Source organism: Manis pentadactyla, chromosome 4 (assembly GCF_030020395.1).
Source record: "Manis pentadactyla isolate mManPen7 chromosome 4, mManPen7.hap1, whole genome shotgun sequence".
Classification (NCBI taxonomy): domain Eukaryota; kingdom Metazoa; phylum Chordata; class Mammalia; order Pholidota; family Manidae; genus Manis; species Manis pentadactyla.
The window spans coordinates 51,424,592-51,441,969 of NC_080022.1; the positions used below are offsets into that span (position 1 = coordinate 51,424,592).

The 17,378-nt window shown below is 33.2% G+C and overlaps 1 protein-coding gene across 13 annotated transcripts in view; it reads right to left on the reverse strand.

The window, feature by feature from the left end:
* The window catches only part of DOCK7 (dedicator of cytokinesis 7), a 252,706-nt gene that overhangs the window by 2,517 nt on the left and 232,811 nt on the right, over positions 1-17,378 (reverse strand). For 8 of the 13 annotated variants that reach the window (XM_036911273.2, XM_036911271.2, XM_036911269.2 and 5 more), the window contains 8 exons: positions 17,063-17,194; positions 14,325-14,339; positions 7,107-7,232; positions 5,045-5,134; positions 4,695-4,931; positions 4,201-4,344; positions 2,873-2,979; positions 621-788 (listed from right to left, as the gene is read on the reverse strand). In XM_036911273.2, the coding sequence (XP_036767168.2) occupies positions 621-788; positions 2,873-2,979; positions 4,201-4,344; positions 4,695-4,931; positions 5,045-5,134; positions 7,107-7,232; positions 14,325-14,339; positions 17,063-17,194 (1,019 nt within the window). Of the gene's footprint in view, positions 1-620; positions 789-2,872; positions 2,980-4,200; positions 4,345-4,694; positions 4,932-5,044; positions 5,135-7,106; positions 7,242-14,324; positions 14,340-15,214; positions 16,796-17,062; positions 17,195-17,378 lie in introns of those variants that run through there. The other 5 variants (XM_036911277.2, XM_036911272.2, XM_036911268.2 and 2 more) reach the window with 2 other exon arrangements.

A 17,378-nucleotide genomic window follows, 5' to 3' on the forward strand; every position in this document is an offset into this window, starting at 1 on the left:
TTAATTTCCACAACAACCTCTACAAGGTATTATTTAATTTTACAGAGAAAATTAAAAGATTAAATTACCTGCTCAAACAACTAGGATCAGTTGTAGAAGAAATAAGTTATTTTAACCTCTAATTTTATTTGTTACACTTAGTGGAGAAAAATACTGAAGATTTCTTGATACTCAATGGGGTTACCTGTTCTGGTACTAATATAGAAGGATATATTACGGTCAGGGCTAAGGGAAATGAGTGTCTGACTCCCAATACATTCTAGTGAATTCTCCCACAAAAATACCAGAAAGTGTGACAGGACTTTACACAGGATAAGTAATAAGAGACCAGACTTACTAAGTGTATTGTACTGGCTAGTTGAGTACTTAACACAACTTTACTATTCTTGAGTTACAGAAAGAACTGACTTTCATCTTGCAGGCTGATTCGTGTACAGATGGTAAAAGGCTTATTCTAGTATAACTTGTTAGTTATCAGGAGACACAATATCTGAAACCATGTAATAAAAGTTACACTAATTCACTATTACTTGAATTATTCACTATCACTTGAATTAAACTATTCAAGTAGGTTTCATTTTTCTGAAGATATCCAAAATAACAGAAAAAAATATGCATACCTGTGGCAAGTGACAGGTAATACTGCCTTGTATAACTGAGGGATCTTTCTGTTTATCAGAGGCTGTAGGGCCTCTTTAAGGCGATGATAGTTCCTCTCCAGTTCCCTCTGATACTCCTTTTGATCTGGCCCAATTAAACTCTTATTTTTTCTTAAGGCATCCTCACACCTAGGAAACACAGTGTGTTATTAAAAGCTTTCTTCTGGTATAGTTTGAGTGCATATTCACCATGATGCAGACATTCAGTTTTTTGGTTCGATGTTAAATATCCTCTCATAATTAGGTTTAAGGCACAGAACAAATGATCAACTGAGTTCCTTTAAAATCTAACATTCACATCCAGTTTTCACTTAATTGAAAATTATATTTTTTGATATTAAATCTGAAGCCATTTTCCACAATTTTTAAGATAATTATAATCACATTTACATATACAACAATGGCATCTGGCATAGTGGTTTATGCATATTCAAATAAGTGTTTCTTCAGTGAATAAATCTTGAAAACAATCCTTTATCCAATTTATTCATGTATTTAAGGAAAAATACCTGGACCCAGAGAGGTAAATGAAGAAAAAATGTTAAAAAACATGTATATATATCAATACTTGTGGAATATAACTAAAGTGATACTCAGAGGAAAGTGTATAGCCTTAAATGCTTATATTAGAACAGTAGGCTAAAACTGAAGAGGTTAAGAACAGAATAAACTCACAGAATAAGGAAGGAAAATTTAAGAGTATGTTAGCCTGTTTCAAAAAATGCAAAAGTTGGTTCATGTGCAAGAACTGGAGAGACTGGTCTCCAGCAAGATTGAGAGAAGGCCAAATCTCTTCTATTAGAAATTTAAAATGGGACATAAAGCCAAACATAGTGAAAGTTTATAAAGGGACAGAGTATATCATGTGTAATTTAATGCAAGTAAATCTGAAATTATACTTTTCTATATTAACATGATTTACCAAAACAGACTAATAAGGAAAAAAGCATGAATAATCCTAAAACCATTGAATACATCAAATCAGTTGAATCACAAATATATCCACAAAGAAAACACTAACATGCAAATGCTACTAAACATTCTAAAGACAGATAATCCCAATGCAATACAATTATTCCAGAGTATAGGGGGAAAATCTGAGTTTCCAACTCATATTTCAAGTCCAATGGGCACTATTTAGAAGAAGAACTGTAATTCAATTTCACCCATGAAAACAAAATTTTTTTGTTTTTCCAATAAAATAAGAAACTCTACTGTTCTACCAATATATTACACACACACACGCACACACACACACAGACTCCATTTCAAAAAAATTTTCAATATGCCATAATGAAAACTTAACTACAAATAGGTGGGAACTTCCTTAGCCTAATTAAACAATCTACAAAAAAAACCTGAAGAAAACATTATACTCAATGTTGAAAATGCTTCCTTTTAGATCAGGAACAAGAACACTATGCCCTCTATCCTATTCCTATTCAGCACAGTACTGGAGGTCCTAAACATTACTGTAAGAAAAAGATTCTACAGATAATTAGAATTAACAAGTAAATTTGGCAATACACTCATGTAAAATTTAAAATTCAGTTGTTTCTGTATACCAGTATACAAAATAAAAGATACCATTAACATAAAGAAAGCATTTAAAAGATTTAAGTAAATGGAGAACTATATCATATTCATGGACTGGGAGAGTTATAAGTTATAAAGAAATTTTCTAACTGAGCTATAGATTCAGATTCAGATTTTCAGAGTTGTAATGGAGGGAGTGATAAATTGATTCTAAAATTAAAATTTGTTATTAAAAGGAAGAGGGCCAAAAGTAGTGAATAATAGGTAAGATGAATTGCTTTACCAGATATCAAAGATTACAAAGCTGCAGTAATTAAAACAGCATGAGGACTCAAGGGGAGATAAACAAAAAAATGGAAGAAAATAAAGATGTACACAAATATAAGTGCTCAATTTGTAATAGTTAGTCTAATAATAGTGTAATAAGTTTTCAGGTTAGAAAAATTTCCTGAGTCTAGGCTTTTTTAATCTTTAAAAAATATGGCATTACATAAAGCTTTGGGAAGGGGGATATGTACAAACTATTAAGAAATAGTACAGTTACACATAAGACAATTTCTCATTGTGAACCACTTTCCTGTATTTTCTCTTTTTAATTGTCCCTTAAGATCCTTATCTCATACTGTGGCAATGGACATTCTCAATATGAAGATCTTTATGTAGAAAGCCTTGAATACCTTTTAGTAAAATCTTTGAAGCAGAGTCGCAGTTTATTATGATGTCTGAAGAGTTTTGGGTCACTGGGTATTTCAGATAGGAAAACCTGGGCAACTTCCAAAGGCCCCTGTAAAAAAATAAAACAAGAAGGGTGTTTTTGTCTTTTCTAAAATCATAGAAATAGAATTTACCCAAATGATTTTTCTTAGCACTGAGATGGCTGCATTTAAGCTCAACAATTTATGTCTATGCCTATATTAAAAACTCTTCAGAGCCAGTTTCTGGCAATATATTTTTAGCTTTTCTTTAATGCCTGATCTATATTCTTATACCCTGCAATTAACTTATTAAAAAAAAAAAAGAGTTGGAGTTCAAGGACCAACTATTGTATTCACCAATACATTTTGCCTTGTATGTTTGCATTCCTTAATTTATCCTGAAGGTAAAAGTTGTCAGGCTACTGACAATCAGCTGTCAGTCCACTGACACTTGGTTTTGCTAAAACAGCTTCCCTCAGTATTCCAAATATGTTCCTAACAGTGCAAGTTAAAGAAGATAATCTTTTGTGAGTTAAGTTATATCATTTAGAAGTAAAAGCTCCAAATCATGTAAGTTTTTAGGGGGTAAAGGTCTTAAAATGTTCACATCAGTTTTGGTAGGGCATTTTTTGGCTTTGTTCCTTTAACCTAAAAAATAGGGAAGATATATTACATGAAATCTTCTTTGAAGTCTTTTTGGATTTTCCCTGACTTTGGAATATTCCCTAATCATTAACAAGAGAATCTGAATGAACCCATTACAATGAGATATGGGGATGGCTTCTAATCTGCCCATGACAAAGCAACAATATCTTGTGTGTACATATTTTCAAAGTATTTAAAGTAGTTCCATGTTCCTTATTTACTCCTCACAACTCACTGTAAAGAAGATCTGGAGAAAATACACCAGGGAGTATCTAAGTGAGGAGGCGTTCACATGCATGTACAAAGCTCTGAAAATGAGCCCTTCTTTTACTTAGATCACATTTTTATCTGTACAAGCTTTTAAAGGAAAGGCTATTTTAAGTAAATGAATTCCTTATTAATAGAAAGTTTAAGATCAGATAGGTAGAAAAATACAGGCAGTATATAGTAGGCAGGTGTGAAAACCTTAATAACTGAGATTATACAAAACATTTTTTTGTTTTTCAATTTATCTTTATTTATAGCTTTGATGTCTTTAGCAACCACTTCTAACATGTATCTTTTTCATTTGATTCTTATTTGTGATCTTTGTAAAATATGCTAATAACCTCATTCCAAATTCCATTTATAATTTCAATTGCACATTTCTTGCAAAAAGCACTAACCTGATTCACTGTTGTGCCTACAGACCCCTGGAGTACCATCTGAAGCATTTTGGGGTCTGCTGGATCCTGATGTGTTGCAAATGCCAACTCCTGTGTCTTTTTCTGCATGTCTTCAATTGCAACTTCAATTGGTGTTAGGATGATCTTGGTAAAATAACATCTATTAAGTCAGTTTACTGACTGAAAATTATTTAAAGAGCTATACATATAATCAATTGAACTAAGAAAAAGTGGAGACCAATTGTAAACTGTTATCTAACAACAAAATTCTAAACTCTGGACCTCTAAATGAAAAAAAAAATCAACATTTAAAGTATAAGCTGAGGGTGAACTAAGGACTTAGAAAAGAAGCCAAAACTTAATGATTCAAAAATGGGCATAGTTCTGATATGTGACCAGGGTAGGGATTGTACATCATGCTACATCCACAGGGTTCTCCACTGCCTCCAAGGTATTTATTTCACTAAATTCTATTTCCCTGTTTGTGGGCTTACCTCCTCTTTGTGAGTAACATTGACCCTTGTCTTAATATAAGGAAAGGCATGAGATGTAGTCAGAATGGTCTTCCGTTTGAATTGTTCATGAAGTTCCCCATGGGCACGACCATCTAAAGTGAAGGGTGTACAGTACATGAAACGGCGAAGATTATAATTTTTGTCAAAATATGTGATCCTGTCCTTCATCTCATATGTGTCAAAGTATGGCTCCACGTAGGTAATCTGAATATATGCCTAGGAAAAGAAAAAGTCCTTTATTTTCTCACTGTTAGATCATCATTTAGTCTTTCTCCAACAAAATCAGAGTCTCAAAGATATACCTGTGTCATCAGTCTAATCAATCATACCTTGTTAGGATCTAATTTACACTTGTCTACAGGATTAGAATCCTTGATTACTTCAACCACATCCTCTCCAAATCTTTCTCCATAAAATCCCTACAATAAAGAAAAAAAATGTTTTACATGAAGATAAGAGTAGTAGAGAATATTGAAGACCCCAGAGGGACACTCCTGAGCAAAATTAGGCTACTTACTAAGTTCTTGTACAACCATGTCAATAATTACAAAATAGTTAATTATTCTGGTTCACCAAAATTATATCTAGCCTATCAAATCAGTATGGCCTCAGTCCATATTTATTTGATATTATTCCCATCTACCTGCTTTAAAAAACACAGAAGAGAAGAAAACAATTTCTTCAATAAAAACATAGTAGGTCCTCAAAAAGAAAGGTAACAGAAAGCAGAAACTCAGTATCTTTCATGTATAGGATCTTACTTTTATTGAGTTTGATGTGGCCTGATTTCTTGCAGACACAGGTTAATGAACAAGCATTCATTTTTATGGATGCCTTAATGTACTATTCCAAAATTTTCAAGTGAAAGTATTAATCAGTTGAAATTTTGAAAAGGCAACTCTGGGTCAAGAATATGGTGACTTTTCCTTATGGCACCGAGTAGAAGTGTGGATAAAATGAAGGCTCCTGTGGCCAGGATTCTCACCTGGCCCTGGTTGGCTTGCTCACTACACATGTGTGGACAATTTGTTGTTATTGAAGAGCCCTGCCTAGTGCTCTGGGTAACATGGTGGTACGTCTGCAAGGCTGCAGGACAGCAGAGCAGAGGCTGGAGTGGTGGCAGCACTGAGGACAGACTGGGATGGCTGTGCGGGCAGAGAGGCCCAGAGGCAGAGACCGGCTTGCTGCATGCAGACTCACTGAATGAACGGGATTTAGTGATTGACCTGCCACTGTGGAAATAAAGTTGGGTATGACCCTTTCACCCAAGAACATTTTACTGTCATTTCTTTGGTCACATTGAATCCATAGTGAACTTGCCCAGGGCTGAAACCCATTGGCAAGACAAGAAGTATGGGCAAAGAATGGAGCTATTAAAAAGGAAAAACTAGATCTCAATCTTCAAAGGAGAACCTCCACTTCTTCCCTCAAAGTTTTTATGATAGAATGTGGGAAATACTGTCTCAATATTTCCCAAGACTGACTGACTTAGACTCTTGAAAAACCAAAAGCCACAATTTAAACCAATTTATGGATTTGAGCCCTGTGAAGTCACTGATAAGAATATAATATTCAAGAAATTAACATCAGCTGAGTATAAAAACAAGCATGGAACACTGCTTCTCAAACTCTTATGTGAATACAAATCATTGGGGAACCTGTAAAATGCAGATTTTGATTGAGAAGGTCTGGGGTAGGGTCTGAAAGTCTGCAGTTCAAACAATTTCCCATGTGATGCCAATGCTTCTGGTTCATGGACCACAATTTCATTAACAATACAGAAAGGTTAGAAAGACTAACTATAGCAGAAAAGACTGGTCAGCCTCATAAATATGAAAATTAATCATTTATGGTGAAAACTAAGAAGCTGTATGGGTTAAAAGATTCTAAGAAGTATTTTTAAGGTATGATTTCCAGTTTTTGAGTTCTAAAGATATCTCACTGAGAATCAGTTAAATTAAAGAGGTAATGCACTTGGGTCAGATATTTCTTGGGTTTGAGTTCTAGTTCCACCATTAGTTGCATAATTACTTAATTGCCATTACTTAATTTCTCATGCCTTTTTTTTTTTTTACTAAATGTGGTTAACATTACATATTTCTCCATAAATCACAGTAATTCTGAAGGGTATAGGGTTTCTAAAGTATGTGTGAAAACAGAGCCTCAGAAAAAAAACAAAAACAAGGTTAATAGTAGTATTTTACTGTTGTCATAAAAGATTTTAAAGATTTGAAAGAATATTACTGTACTTCCAAAAATTCTTAACACTCTAAAGCAGTATTTATTTGGCAGGATTTGGCTTATTAAATGATCAGATCTGGATCTGAAAGGCTATTCATTACAGAGAATACAAATTAAAGATGACATTTTATGAACCACCACAGTATTCACCTCCAGTCTGTGAGATATCTCTGCAAGTTTGGTTATTGCAGGCTCCTTGTAAACAAATTCCTGTTCATCCAAATCCCCGAATTTGGTTCCATAAAAACCAACACGAAAATAGGTGCCAAACATCCGCTTACCATCCTAGGTGTAGGAAAATGAAGACATTTTTAAGACAGTCTTTTTGATTGCCACATTGTGTTTAGATTGCTATAGTATAAAATTCTCAAAACATTATAAAAAGTTTTAATTCAAAATTATATTTTATTATTTCTCAAATGAAGGTAAAAACAAAGTAAATAATGTTTCTTTTTCATTATTTATAACAAATAACATTATGCAATCAGGGCTTTTACCGAGTGATTAAAACACATATGGTATATTTTTTCAGGGTTTGTATCAATTGACTACTCACACTGTTCTGTTTTTAAGTCCATACAATTGAGAAAAATTATTTTCCTTATTGCAAAAAAATAAGCTTGGTAGAAGAACTGTGTCTTAATCATCCTGAAATTACAGCGTACGAGAGCTAAATTTAAAAACAACACTAACATTTTTGGTAGCATTAGCCTTTATCTAATCTCTCTACATATATTAAATGAGATCATGAAAGTTAGGAGCCAAGTATATAGCACCTGGCATAGTGCAGACAGTAAATGTCAAGACCATCCAGATCACTGAAGCAAAAAATTTACAATTAGTATCCTGCTAGTAAAAATATTTGTATGTTGAGGAATAACTAAAAATGGAATAGAAAGGGAAAATGTATGCATGCAAGATACAAAGAAAAATAATTTGAGACGAGTCGGTTATGCTCAAGTTGGTTATGCCAAAGCACCCACTGTGTACATTAACCACACATTCATTTCAAGTACAAAGTACACTAAGGTCACTTTAACCCTTACACTGAGAATTTGAAAACAATTCCTTCAATAAAGATAAAATACTTAGAAGCTTTCTATGCAATGCTTAAAATTTAGATACCAAGATGTTTCAGAAGGATTTTTGTGGTACTGCCTATATACACAGCCACATGTATTTAAAAACCTCTGAATTTTTTTTAAGCCTAATTTGTCTTATACTTATTTTTCCTATAGTGAGTTCTTACTAGAAAAGCAAAATGGTATGCAAAAATAAGTCACAAATGAAACAGGTAATTAAGCAAAATGAGAAATCTAATCGTTAATTTACCAGTTTTATAATATAGAATAAACATACAGTGACTAAAAATACCCCCACATTTTTATTCAGAAGAAAAAAGTTTTAAAGAAAATGTCTTTGGAGCTAAAGAAACTCAAGGTTTCTAATTTTAAAAAGCTTTTTCCACAGTTATTTTATTTTAAAATGATATAAAATTAACTTTTTGTAGCAAATGAAATTTCTCCAGATAAATATATTCAATCAAAATTCTGATTAAATCATCAATAAGCCATGGAATATACTAACAGCCAATTTTGATATAATCAAGGAATGAAGGCACTGCATTAGAAAATAAAAAAGGTGTTTGAGAAAATATTTGTGATTGCTATTTTTTAAAAAGTCAGACATATATATACATTCCTACTTTTTAAAACCACAGATATTACAATTTTGTTATTCTGGCTGTACTCCTCCCAGAGGTTTCCAATTTAAAATACTATTTCAAATCTTTAATATTGTGGCCTTTTAAATATTTGAAGACAGTTATCAGGACTCTTCCTTAGTAAACTTTTCAGTTCTCAATCATCTACATATGGTAGGAATTACTATCCTGTTTGCATTTTATTCATTTTCAATGCCACCTTTTAAAGTGTGGTATCTCAGAAATAGACTTAATACTGCCAATGTGATCTGATCAGTGAAAGGATCTGTGGGCTCACTACCTCCCTGAATATGGACTTGAATTTTATTAATGAAGCTTAAAACTGAACTAGTTACTGAGCAACCATTTTAAGCTCTTTTTATTTACTTTCTCATACATTCAGTTCAAGGAAAAAGTTACTGAATGCTTATGATGTGTTAACCACTGTTTATTCTCAGTAACATAAATAAAAATAAGACTTGGCTCTTCAAGAGAGTAAAAAATATATTCAAATAATTACAATACAAAGGGTTATGTGCTATAATAAAAATGATATCAAAAAAGAAAGATTAATTGTGTTAAAGCCAGGTCACAAAAGAAGTGATGCATTGACAAGGATCTACAATTCAAAAGAATGGTTAAGTGGATGTGAGAGGGAAGGAAAGGACATTTCAGCAGAGAGAGAAAGAAAAGAAAAAAAAGAGGAAGATTTAAAGTCTTGAGACAGAATGTATGTGAAGGAAACTATTGAATGTATGTGAAGTATCTACCATGTGTCAGCAAACTATCCTAGACATTTTTGATAGACTAGTGAATAAAAGAGACAAAGTCAGGAAAGGTCTCACCAAAAGGCAACACCCGAGTAAAACTATGAGAGGTGTGAGAGCTATTCAGGCAGATACCTGGAGGAAATGCACTCTAGGAAGAGGAAAGAGCCAGTACAAAGGTCCTAGGGCAGGAGCCTGTCTTGTGTATGAAGCACAGGAAGATGCCAGTGTGACTGAAGCAGTGTGCAAGTGGGAGAGTGGAGGACATAAGATTGGAAAGGTAAGTATAAGGAGGTACTGGAATTGAAAATGAATGTGTGTGCACTGGAGTGGGGGACGGAGTAGCAACAAAGGAAGGCTAAGAGTTGGAGTAAATTTATTTTCAACTTGCAAAGAATTCTCTAGTGTCATACCACTGGCCCTATCAGGTTCGTGAAAGCATTATCATACAGCTTCATCTTCAGGAAAACATCACTTCATCTTATTTCCTCTACAGGGTTTTGCTCCACAGGATGAGACCTGTTTTTCCTTTGAACTTTTAAAAATATCCACTTTCCTATAACCTAGACTATATTTTTTAGCATTACCTTTCTTCACTGTCATGAATTCTTTCTGAACTTCCCACAATTCTCACACTACAATTTATCATCCTTAGCTGTTCTAGTTTTGATTCCACCATCGTGAGAGTGACAAGACTGTTCCAGACAAGGAAATCCATCTACTCATCTATCCATGTCTCAAATGGTTGAAATCTTCCATGTCAAATACACCTCAAATCTTATCTTACTTATCTTACTTTATTTATCTTACTTTCTTACTTACTATCTTACTTATCTTACTTTATTTAGTAAGAACATCTTGTTGGGCTAGTTGTATATTTCTACAATGATATCACTTCTAAAACTTCTTTTATCTTGACCAATTGTTTTAGACTCTGCTTCCTTCAAGTTTACTGATTTCCATATAGGTATACCACTATTTCACACAGTGGCAATCTCCCTTCTCTTCTACTAGATCTATTCCTCTTAAAACAGACATACAGTTTTATCAATTTCTTTTGTCATAGATCTCAACTTGGTAACATAACACATCTTAGATTTCATTAGCCAAACTGTGTTAAAATTTGGAATAATAATGATAATGATGACACAGTAACAACAGTAAGAATAATAATCTCCAACATTTTTAAAGCACTTCACTATGTGCCAGTCAGCATTATTTTTACCTTCGTGTTAAGTCAGTGGTGGAGCTGGGAGTTAAATCCCAATATATTTGACATCTGAGTCCAAACTTTTAATAAAGTTATAAAAATCCCCATACTTTATAGACTGGTATACAAACACTAGGACGCAAGTATGATACTGGAACCATCTTCCAATTCTCTGATGTTTTCCTTGAGTAATTCTTCTGAGTCACTCTTTTGAGAATTACTCCATACCTCCCACTCTCTGTTTTGCCTTCTGCTATACTGCAACACTGTCTGTCTTCCACTGTAATTGTTTTTGCATGCTCGCATCTCCTTCTTGTATACTCTAGCATGAAAAGGTTGGTGGTTTATGTACTAAGCGTATTTTCTAAGATATATCCTATAATATTTCTTATCAGAGGTTCAATTTTTACCATTATAGGGTCCAGTCCAGAAGAAAGAAATCACATCTAATATCATCTACATAGTAAATGTTTGCTGTCCATATTTCTTTTCATCCTCAAAAAAGTATCAAGGGCAGAACACTATTAGTGGTACAGCATTGTCGAGTGCTCATAGGTCTACTGCAATAATCAGGAGTCACCAACTACCAGAGAGTATCATCTCCTAGGGGTAAGATTCTTTCCACTTACTGTGTTTTCCTTAACTTTCTTCACATCTAACTTCATCTTCCTGAGGAAAGACTGAGGTTTTTATACCTCCAATGGTCTCATTTCTTCTTTAGAGTGTTACATTTTTCCAGCAACTACTGAAAAGTACTCATTTAGACTATGCTCTTGGAACCTTTTTCATTCCTTTCTTTCAGAGATCCCCCCACCCTTCCCCAGATCCATTATAATTTACTCTTTCTAATTCGGCTCTACCTTTTACTTGGGTGAGTTAATTTATCTCACTCAGCTTTAGCATGGGTTAAAGCATATAAAAATTCAACAGAAATCACTGCACCAGAACTGTGGCCAGTATTTCTGAGCATATAAAAACTAAAATATTGGTTCATTCACATCCATCTTGTCCAATGACAAGAGTTAAGATATAGTCATTTTGCACACTTTGATCTCAGAAGTTAGGGTATCCCACTTTTCTTTAGTTATCCAGTAGAGTTTTGCTTAAACAAAACTATGAAAGCCATCTACTCTAGCCTTTTTGGGTGGTGCACTCCTCTTATAGAAATATGCTGTAACCTTTTAAGAAAAAAAAAAATTGAGAAAGTGTTATGTGACTATGTTATCAATGTTTGGGGATTGGTTACTCAGAAAAACTGAAACTTGAAGTAATCAATTTTTGAATACAAATTTATCATTATTTGATGAATGGATAAAAGTATTCTTTAAAAATGAAATACATGAAACACATATGAAATGCCTATAAAAATTCTCAACATAAATTCAACATTTCTTTTTTCTGAAAATAACTTTAAAATGCAACTATAAGAAAGAAATGATTAAAACATATCCTGTCATTTCAAGAAAAATAAATGGGCTTGGGAAAAGAGAAAATAAAGATAAACAATAAATTGCCATTAAGGTACTGAAACTGGCAGAGCAGATAACAGCTACCATGATTTATGAAGGGTTCATAATTTGTTATTTTGCATGGTAAATATACTTTACAAAATTGCCAAATATAAAAGTTTTTAAGTTATCTTTTACAAACACCCATAACACACCCCAAAAAAGCTTTGCCAATTCAAATAATTTGTACCAAATCAAGGAACATAATAGAAAATGAAACACATTGCTAATATAAAAAGCCCAGAAAGGCTTTTCCTATAAGTCAGGTAGTGAACTACCAATTCAAAGAGCACTGTATAAATGTATAAATTATCCTTACTGGACTTCAATCCAGTGAGAGTTCCTTGAGAATACTAGGAAATTAGCTAAGAAACACAGCTTTAAGAAAAAATGAAATTACTGAAGTTTTCCCAAAGTCAAAATGAAAAATATTCACAAGATAGGAACTTACCACAATAGACAATAGTAAAAATAGGGAGTAGGGTCAGCAACCAGGGGCAAGAGAGAAGAGAAAACAGAAAGCATTTTAATTAGGGAAATTTCAAAACAAATAAGCAGTAAATAGCAGCAAACACATTTTTAAAATGCAAGCATCCATTTAAAGGAAAAGCAAAAAACAAACGTGCAACAATTTTAGAAGCTACAAAGCTAGAGGTCCAGTGAAAGATAGTGACAAGAATATAAACAAGAAAATAAAGTCTGTGTGACTTTTACCATGCAATAAACATGATGACAGAATGATATTAATGTCATAACCAGTGAAAATTATACCTTTCAGGGGTCGATTTAACATCAAGCAGACTAGAAATAAACTGCTCAGAGGTTTCAATATACCTTCTTTTATGCCTATTTCTCAGCTAATTCCATTTCATGTTAGGAAATCTATAAGGAACCTTTTATCACTCATAGGTTAACCATGGCAAGTCTCTTTCTATGTTTTAATTGAGCCACAGAAATAAGAGATTATTAGGTATTAATAAAGTCATACACATTTAATCTGGAGAATTTACTTAGGTAGATATAAAACTACTGGTTTCATCTGAAGAAAAGCAAAAGGTAAGAACGAATTCAGAAATGGAAGAAAATGCAGTAGTAACACTTATTCCTATGGCTTCTGTTTGGGTCCCAAAACAAGGACTGGAATGCAGAAATGGAGAAAGCCTAAAATGTTTAATCCATAAGCGTGACTACAAAGTGAGAGGCAAAGCAGACAACTTCACAAACATACCTAGCTTTATTTAAACCTGATTTATTAATACCTTGGCTTTACCTCATCAAAATAAATAAGGGTATATTTCACAGTGTTCTTTCCTTTACAGAAAGACTTACAACAATAGATCGATTCTTCCTAGCATTTTTCAGGTAAGATTTGATTTATATATAACTTCTCAGGCACCTATCTATTATATAAAAGGAAGCACATTGTAGTCCTCATTTTAACATGAATTATCAAACACTGTCAGAATAACAAGTCAAAGTAAATTTTATATTCTCTCAATCTTTTTATCTCTGCCCCCAACAAAATTTAAATGACAAAAGTGAGTTTCTTTCCTCAGTGAATTTCTTTCACTCAAGGTGAAGTGACTCAAGATCAAATTAACACATTATTTCATCAAATCTAAGATGAACATCTCTTTGGCCACATTTTATTTTCTCTGTAGTTGGCATTCACCTTTCAATGGATAGGATGTGGTGGTTTACTACACAGGGTTTTTTTCTTTCTTAAAGGCATATAAAAAATGGTATATCTTACAATTGATGGCCTCTTAGATCAGATGAAATATAGTATTTTCTATTTACACCTCTGAGCAATAACATATAAATCGACCTCTGTAAAATGAGGTGAATCAATATGGTTAAAAAAAGAAATCTGTGTGTAAACGTTGATGGAAGAAAATGCTTCATAGGATAATAACAAACTAAAGTGATGACATAGTGGCTCATTTACCAAAGAATCTCATTAGTGTAACATGAATTTCCATGCACTGCCTACAACCTCTTAATAATAAATTTCTTAAAATAACTTATAGTATTTTAACAAAATTTCTTTGGTTAATGAATTCAGTTGATAGCAGATAGCAACAGAATGCCCACAGCTAGCACATGTGGGCAAAGCATTGGCACAGAAAATCTGATCAAATCAATCTATTAGTGTCTTTAACTAACTAAAACATTACCTACCTCCCAGCCAGTACTCTGTATAATAAAAAGTAAAAAAGGGCAAGTCATAAAAAAAACTGTTTTAAACGAACAAAGAAAGGCCAAAGGATGTTCAGTAGAGTTAAGACTCCATATACAGTAAGTTCTCCATAAATGGAAGTCACCATGATATTTTAAACACCATATTCTTTCACTTAAGAACTGTGATAATTTTATAAGTTGCTTGTTCAAAACCTAAAATTTCACCTTTTAAAACCTTTAATAAGTCAAAGTACAAGTTTTGGTGAAAGTGAGGCAGATGCTTGTTACATTTATGTGTCTAAATTAGATCTCTAAGATAAGCGGCACTTCACTGAACTACTCAGCATAAATTGGCATAAAAATTGCAATTTTGCTCAAATGTCTTTGATACAAATGGATGAAAGTTTCTTGGAAACTACTTGCTCTACTTAGTCTAGACTTCACAAAAATTTGCAATTTACAGCTCTGGAAGTTGGGATGAGGTTCCTTAGACAGTGTATGTATAACTTATGAACAAAAGACCCACCTATTATGATCATAATAAGTTTTTGCAACTTCAATATTTTAGTACATGACAGGAAAATTCTGGCTTAACAATATAGCAGCTCTGTTTTAAGACTGTTAAGTTTTTCAGATTATATCAACTCATCTAGAACAGCTTATCTCATGGCAAGAAAGAGGAGGTAAAGCTGATAGACATAAAATAGGACTAGTACTGAATACAAAAGTGGATAATCAATACTCCACTTGCTTCTTAGATGATGGCAGGAGCAAATAATAGCATGGGTAGACTAGGAAAGAAACAGAAAAATGGAAAAGCAGGAGATTTAACAGGATATTTCAGTGGAGCCAAGGATTTAGTTTAGGGAAATCAATTGTTAGTAGTCTACTTCATTTTTAAATCAAGTTTATTTTGATTTTACTTTTGGTGATAATACATGGACTCTATGAGCTATAAACAAGTACCAAAATCATACTATTATAACTGAAAACATAAGACAACCATTCTGTTTATTATTTTCACCAAATATTATTTTCATATTCGAAATGCATCAAAGGATGACTAAATGGAAACATCCAGGAAAAACAATTAAAGTTCAATTGAATCATTAGAGATATTAGGAGATTTTTAAACTTTTACATCATTAAATAAAAAGTTAACTTAAATATAAAAACTTTTTTGACAGTAAAAAAATAGTTATCAGTTTAAAAATCAGGTTCATAATTATAACCCACACTGTGAAAGAGAAAATAACTCACAATTTTAAAAAAATTGCCAACTACAGGCATACCTCATTTTATTGTGCTTCACTTTATTGCATTTCACACTAACTGCCGTTTACTACAGACTGAAGGTTTGTAGCAACCCTGAGTCGAGCAAGTCTATTGGTTCCATTTTTCCAACAGCATTTGCTCACTTTGTGTCTCTGTGTCACATTTTGGTAATTCTTGCAATATTCCAAACTTTTTCATTGTTATTATATTTGTTATGATGATCTGTGATTAGCGATCTTTGATGTTACTATTGTAACTATTTGGAACATCATGAATCATGCTCATATAAGACAGCAAACTTAATCACAAATGTTATGTGTTCTGACAGCTCCACTGTCTGTTCCCCCCCCTCTCCCTCTCCCTGCCCCTCCCTCTTCAATGAGACATGACAATATTGAAATGAGGCCAGTTAATAATCCTACAATGGCCTGTAAGTGTTCAAGAGAAAGAAGAGTTGTGCATCTCCCACTTTAAATCAAAAGCTCGGAATGATTAAGCTCAGTGAGGAAGGCAGTTGAAAAAGGCCAAAAGTTAGGCCTCTTCTACCAAACAGCTAAAGTATGAATGCAAAGGAAAAATTTTTGAAGGAAATCAAAAGTGTCACTCCAGTGAACCCATGAATAAAAAGAAAGCAAAAGAGCCTTAGTGCTGGAATCTACTCCTGGTGAAGATGCTGTGAAGATTGCTGAAATGACAACAAATGATTTAGAATACTACATAAACTTAGCTGATAAAGCAGTGGCAGGGCTTGAGAGGACTGACCCCAATTTTGAAAGAAGTTCTACTGTGGGCAAAATGCTATCAAACAGTATCTATTACATGCTACAGAGAAATCGTTTGTGAAAGGATGAGTCAATTGATGTGGCAAACTTCACTGTTATCTTACTTTAAAAATTGCTTCAGCCACCTCAACCTTCAGTAACTACCACCCTGATCAGACAGCAGCCATTGACGAAGCAAGACCCTCCACCAGCAAAAAAATTATGACTCATTGGAAGACGATGGTTAGTATTTTTTAGCAATGAAGTGTTTTTTAATTAAGGTGTATACATTTTTTAAAAACATAGTATCATTATACACTTAACAGACTGTAATATAGTGTAAACATAACTTTTCTATGTACTGGGAAACCAAAACATTCCTTTGACTTGCTTTATGGTGGTGGTCTGGAACCCTGCAATATCTCCGAAGTATGCCTGTAGTAATAATTCAAAAAAAGTAAAGAAGAAAAGAAAAAAGAAGAGCTATGTGAAAAATTCATGATGCTTATAATCTACTTTAGGTAAATTCATTTTTTGTAAATGAATCTTGCTTTGGCCATGAACCACTGCTTTGACACTTCATTTGTAACCTGATTAAAATGGTCATTTTCTGGGATCTAGTTTGACTTAAGTACAAAGCAACACTAATGCTTTTAGACAGTTTTCTCCACTTATACTAATGCTAGAAATTGCAATCATTACCTGATGTACAATTTTGCTGAATGCTTCTTGAAGTTTACCATGAATTGTGGATAGTTTCTTTGCATCCCGATTAGCTTCATGAATAGGAATAAGTACTTTGTAAACCTCGTTAACTGCTTCATACATGCCAGCCTATAAGAATGTTAAAAGATATTGTTCTCTTTCACATCAGTTAGAAAGTAGTTATAATTTACAAATTCACAATATTTCTACTAAAAACAGTATCACTGAAGCTTTTCTAATAGGACATAAAAACAAACACTACTAATTTTTTATTTTATTAAGGCTAAATAGAAGAATTTCACACAATTTATTA